At 48.9% G+C, this 6,198-nt stretch overlaps 1 protein-coding gene and 1 pseudogene across 1 annotated transcript; one reads left to right on the forward strand and one right to left on the reverse strand.

Annotated features, from left to right (window-relative positions):
* Positions 1 to 3,563: 3,563 nt before the first annotated feature.
* LOC141372182 (histone H2B-like) lies at positions 3,564 to 4,010 on the reverse strand. The gene has a single exon (XM_073890689.1). It carries the CDS (start codon positions 4,008 to 4,010, stop codon positions 3,564 to 3,566), a length of 447 nt encoding a protein of 148 aa, XP_073746790.1.
* Positions 4,011 to 4,740: 730 nt separating this feature from the next.
* LOC141372181 (histone H2B type W-T-like) lies at positions 4,741 to 5,332 on the forward strand (annotated as a pseudogene).
* Positions 5,333 to 6,198: the final 866 nt, after the last annotated feature.

Consider the following 6,198-nt stretch of genomic DNA (forward strand, 5'->3'; position numbering starts at 1 on the left):
CTAAGTTCAGTGAGTATCCTTACTGATCGTTGCTTTAAATTCTCTATTAGGCCTGTTACTTATATCTGTTTTGCTTAGATCTCTGGCCATGGCCTGGTTCCCTTCTTTTGTATGGAAAAAATTTCTCTGTCTCCTTGTTTTGTCTGCCTCTCTGTATCTGTTTCTGCGTGTTACAAAAGTCAACTGTGTCTTCTGCTCTTGAAAGTAGCGACTTTAGGAAGCAGTAGTCCCAGAGTGCGCTGCAGTGCAGTGTCCCCTTTTCACCAGAACCTGGCACTTCAGGAGAATATCCTATGTGTGTTGCTTATGCCCTGCTGTTGTGTCTGAGTCACTTCCCTTTCAGTGCAGTCATCTGCACTGACACTCTGCCTGTTGTGGGCTGTGCTGCTTCTCTGTGGTTTTACTGGGACCCAGGCAGGCCAGCTCTGGGGACAGGGGGATGTGCCCACCAGGGAACTTGGGAGCAAAATTTGCCTTGGGCCACCATTCCTATGCCAGATTCCCCCAAGCGCTGTGGCGCCTGGGTCTGTTCATGGGGTTGGCCAGCGGCATGAGACTGGGGGAGGCTCGAAGGAATGGCTGGGTGCAGCTGGGCCCTGCCCACAATGGTGGTTGCGGGTGCATGGCTGGGCAAGGCATGACAGCTGGGCATGGATCTACAGTTGGGCAGGGAAGCAGCTGTGCACCCAGTGGTTGGGTGTGCTTTGCACTGCTTTAAAAAATTTGACCTGAACCTACAGCTGAGCCCAGCAGGCCTGAAGTGAACAAGTCCTCAGGAGAACTGATGGGCATGGTACACTGCTAGCAGGTAAGGTAGCAAGGGTCTATGCATTGCTCAGATGGCCCCGTGTTTATGCTGGGGGACAGGGGAGGAGAATGGCCCCTGCAGTTCCTCCCTCTCCACAGAGGTCCCCCAACACGCTCCAAAATCAGTATGAACAATTCCATCTCCCGTTTGCCCCTGGCATGGTACAACCTGCCGTTTTTATGTTGCCCCTCCACACAGGCTACTCTCTCTTTAAGAGTGGCAACCCAGCTGTCACTGGCCCTCCTGGCTTAACCAGTGCAGAGTCAGCTGACTTTCAAAGCTCCAGGCTCCAAGTCCCACTGGTCACACAAACTCACGGTATTCAGCCCTTCTGGTTTCCACAGCCAAACATTATGGGCATTAGCCTCCCCTGTGTGAGCTCCCTGGTGCGAGGGCCCATTTCTCTGCCCTCTCCCCATGCTCAGCTCCCTCCTTCCTGCGGGCAGCCTCCCTCCACGTTTCTGACTTTCCTATCCTTTCAGATGCAGCTTCCTCCCTATATTTAGTTGTGGGGTTTCTTCTTCCAGTCTTTGGGTTGCTCTTTGGTTTATTTAATTTTTCTGGATAATATCTAGTTTTAAATGTGGGATGGGGTGAGCTCAGGCTCCTCCTGCTCTGCCATCTTCCCAAGCTCCTTTGGATTTGCGTTCTTAAATGACTTTTTAAATAATATGATATGTATGAGACCAATGTGCATGAATAACTTTGAAAAACCACTGTAAGTCATGTGGACAAAAAGGGCCTTTTGAACCAGCAGCAATCAGCATGATAGAAATTAACTAACTTATAGAAACAGGATTTTAATTTTCTAAATGGTCCACAGTCGTTTCTCTGAAAAGGCATATAGCTATGAAAGAGCTTTTGGCTTCAAAAATCGGTTCCCCATGTAAATGGCAATTGCTATGGACCACCCATAAGGATTTACTGGCATTTCATTTTATGGTAGCTTTCCTTGGGTATTTATGCTGCAAGTCCCCCATCCCTTTCCATATCCCTTTGGCTTTATCTCTCCTCTAATGGGCTCAAGAAAAGGTTGGATTGCTGTATTTACCTAGGTTTTGTCTCACTGTTTGGCTCAGAGTGACACCATTCACAGGCTTCTACATTCAAATCAAAGGTCATTTAGAATTTATTTTAAGAGTTCACATGGAACACAGGGCAAACATAACGAAAAAGTAGGTTTTCGTGCGACCTGTAACAAATTTCAAAGGATTGAAACCCCCCCACCCCACCCCTACAGTGTATTCTCCCTTCACAGATATATAGGAAACTGGAAATCAATTGAATGGAAAGCACTTGGATAATCACCAACCACTTTGAAATTCAGCATGTACCTATAGGAAAAGGAAACCAAGAAAGGAAAAAAGCCCATGTGCCAAGAAGAAAAACACAATGAGTGTTAAAGTGCATTGCCATTACCCTAAGTCCTCTTCCCCATCAAATCACTTGAGGTAGAGGAAGGCGTCACCTTCGTTCCCTCAATTGCCAAGCAACCTCCTCTGATTTTGATGCAAAAGGATAGGGACAGGTCCCACTGTGACATCTGCATGTTGACACTTCCACCACCCTGGTTAAAAGGAAATGCTTCAACAGAAACCCACAGGCAGACATGTCGACCATCTCACCACCTTACACCTCAATCTCCAGGCACAGGAAGGCTATTATGGGTTCAGCCCTGGTCACCCCACCACCCTTTGGGCCAATGCCCGTGGATCCAGTGCTGCCAGTTGCTTATTGGCTGCTGCCAGCAGAGGCTGGGAGCACAGCAGCTCTCATTGGACTAACCCGTCATCCAGGCATAATTGCAGGAAGGAAGTCTTTTGTGTCAAAAGGGAATGATGGTAGGCTACCAAGGCATAGAATCAGATAAATTTGAAGGAAGTGAAGTACGCCTTACTATTTTATTTTATTTATTTAATTATTTATTTATCTATTTATTTATTTACTTATTTTTATTTTATTTTCTTACAGTAATCACCTAACGTAGGCCTTTCACAAGGTCGGTAGATTGAATTGGGTAATGATTCTCGATAGATTAAGTTTTCTGCACGGTGTTTGGGTCCTCTTTTATGTATTTAACTGAATTAGAATGAAGGGATACTTTGGGGGAATGTGAATGTGGTAAGGGTGAGTTTTGTATTGGCTACAGTGCTTCACTTGTTGCTGTATCAACACACTCGGAAATTCTCTATAGGATACTATTCGACACAAGTGGGAGAAGTAGAGTACAAAAGGCAATTAAAATTATTGTGGACCCAGCTGTGACTGCAAAGAGTCCTGAAGATGCTGACCTAAAGGATTAGGCCCCTTAGGAATATGATGAAATGTGACATGGTCAAGGAAAATCATAACAGCCTGCACCACACACATATATTAAAGTGGACTTGCTCCCGGCAAAGGTGTTCTAAGAACGGGCAGGGGCACCTGGGTGGCTCAGTTGGTTAAGCGACTGCCTTTGGCTCAGGTCATGATCCTGGAGTCCTGGGATCGAGTCCCACATCCGGCTCCCTGCTCAGCAATGAGCCTGCTTCTCACTCTGACCGTCCCCCCTCTCATGCACTCTCTCTCTCTCTCATTCTCGCTCTCTCAATAAATAAATAAATCTTTAAAAAAAAAAAAAAAGAACGGGCAGAATGGCACAGGTCCAACGCTAGAGTAGATGGGTCCCTGGTCAGGTACAGGTCTCTTGTGCCAAGTGAGGTGGCTCCGAAAAGAGCCATTGGTTTGCGAGGTGGTCTGGCGGTCCGGAGGCAGCTCATTTGCGTCTGTAGAACCTGATGACGGCTTTGATAGCCTCGGATATGGCGTGCTTGCCAATCTCCCCGGGCAGCACTAGGCGCACAGCTGTCTGGATATCCCTGGTGGTGATGGTGGAGCGCTTGTTGAAGCGGGCCAGGCGAGAGGCCTCCTCGGCGATGCGCTCGAAGATGTCCTTGACGGAAGAATCCATGACGCTCACGGCCTCCTGTGAGAGGCTCAGGCCCTCGTGAACATGCTTCAGAAGCCTGGCGAAGTAGGTGGTGAAACTGTCGGGGTGGCGGCGGCAGTGGCAGCAGACAAGGCGGTAGCAGCCGCGGCCACGGCCTCGGCGGCAGCCTCCGTGCCTGGGCTGCTTCTGCTTCGGGCTCATCGGGTCCGCGGCTGTGGGGTACTCGGTGCTAAGGCTTTCTTCAGAAGAGGTCTCACACCCAGGTTCAGCCATGTGGGGCTCACATTCCCGACAGCTCAAAAGGAAGGGCACTGGCGGCAGCTTGAGCAGCGAGGGCCCATTTATAGTCACTGCATTTCCTGACGTCACCGGCAAGTCTTATCTGATTGGACAACATGCAAATCTAAGAAGCACGTCACTGAGCCAGGTCTTGTCAAATCTGACTGCTTGCCCTCGAGCTTGACGTCTCTTCAGTCAGAGTCGGAATCAGGCGTCCTCTAATATTCTTGTGACGGCCACTAGAAAAATGTTCAAACATTCCATGTAAAGGTGTAGTTTCCTCCAGATTTCCACTATGAAATTTTTTTTTCAAGGTGAGTCAGAAAGAGAGGGAGGGGAATAGGGAAATGGGCAGGGGGAGAGGGAGCGACTCCCAAGCAGGGTCCAAGCTCAGGACAGAGCTTGATATTGCTCTGTATTTCACAACCCTGAGACCCTGACCTGACATCTAGAGGTAAACTACACCTTTACATGGAATGTTTGAACGTATTTCTGGTGGCCCCCACAAGAAAATTAGAAGCCGCCTGATTTCGATGTCAAGCTCGAGGGAAGCAATCAGATCTGACAAGACTTGGCTCAGTGACTCGCTTCTTGTTTTTGCATTTCGTCCAATCAGATAGGACTTGCCAGGGACGTCAGGAAATGCAGCGACTATAAATGAGCGGCACCACTCAAGCCGCCGCCATCGTCCTTCCTTCTGAGCTGTCGGGAAGGCGAGCCCCACATGGCTGAACCTGGCTGTGAGACCTCTTCTGAGGAAAACCTCGGCACCGAGGAGCCCACAGCAGTGGACCGGAAGAGCCCGAAGCAGAAGCAGCCGAGGTACGAAGGCCGCCGCCGCCATGGCGGCCGCCGCCATGGCTGGCCGCCGCCGCCGCCACTGCCCCGACAGTTTCGCCACCTACTTCGCCAGTGTTCTGAGGCATGTTCACGAGGGCCTGAGCCTCTCCCAGGAGGCCGTGAGCGTCATGGATTCCCTCGTCAAGGACATGTTCGAGTACATCGCCGAGGAGGCCTCTGGCCTGGCCCGCTCCACCAAGCGCTCCACCATCACCACCAGGGATATCCCGAAAGCTGCGCACCTGCAGCTGCCCCGGGAGATTGGCAAGCACACTGTGTCCGAGGCCATAAGGCCGTCATCATGTTCAACAGACGCGAATGAGCTGCCTCTGGACTGCCTGACCACTTCGAAAAACAAAGGCTCTTTTCAGAGCTACCTCAGTTGGCACAAGAGACCTGTAAATATCCAGAGTGACACCTACTCTAGCGTTTGGACTTGTGCCATTCTGCCCATCCTTAAAACACCTTTACCGTGAGCAAGTCCCTTTAATATATGTGTTTGGGCAGTCTGTTATGATTTGCGTTGACCGTGTCGCATTTCATCACATTCCTAAGGGGCCCATTCCTTCAGGTCAGCGCCTTCGGAACTCTTTATGGTCACAGGTGGGTCCACAATAATTTTACTTGCCTTTTGTATTCTCCTTCTCCCACTTGTGTCGAGTAGTATCTCATAGAGAATTTCTGAGTATGCTTATAAAACAAGTAAAGCACTGTAGCAGATACAAAACTCACACTTACCCCATTCACATTACCTCAAAGTAACTCCTCATCCTAATTCAGTTAAATACATAAAAGAGGACCCATACACCGTGCAGAAAGCTCAACCTATCTAGAAACGTGCCCTACTCAAGCTCCCGACCTTGTGAATGGCTTACTTTAGGTGATTAACGTAACATAAGAAAATAAAAATAAATTAAACAAATAAATAAATAAATAAATAAATAAATAAATAAATGAAATGAAATAAAAAAAGAAAGGCATACTTTACTTCATTCAAATTTATCTGATTCTGTGCCTTGGTAGCTTACCATCTTTCCATTTTGACACAAAAGGCTTCCAGCCCGGGAATTATGCCTGGATGACAGGGTCGTCCAATGAGAGCAGCTGTTCTCCCAGCCTCTGCTGGCAGCAGCCAATAAGCAACTGGCAGCACAGGATCCACGGCCACTGGCCCAAAGGGTGGTGGGGTGACCAGGGCTGAACCAATAATAGCCTTCCTGTGCCTGGAGGTTGAGGGGCAAGGTGATGTGATCGTTGACATGTCTGCCTGTGGGTTTCGGTTGAAACACTTCCTTTTAACCAGGGTGGTGGAAGTGTCAACATGCACATGTCACAGTGGGAC

Source organism: Callorhinus ursinus, unplaced genomic scaffold (assembly GCF_003265705.2).
Source record: "Callorhinus ursinus isolate GAN/ISIS: 27379988/994484 unplaced genomic scaffold, GSC_fseal_2.0 scaffold2132, whole genome shotgun sequence".
In the NCBI taxonomy this organism is placed as follows: domain Eukaryota; kingdom Metazoa; phylum Chordata; class Mammalia; order Carnivora; family Otariidae; genus Callorhinus; species Callorhinus ursinus.

Bases quoted from the DNA above. Each gene is read 5' to 3' on its own strand.
- LOC141372182 (XM_073890689.1), bottom strand. From the start codon at position 4,010: ATGGCTGAACCTGGGTGTGAGACCTCTTCTGAAGAAAGCCTTAGCACC.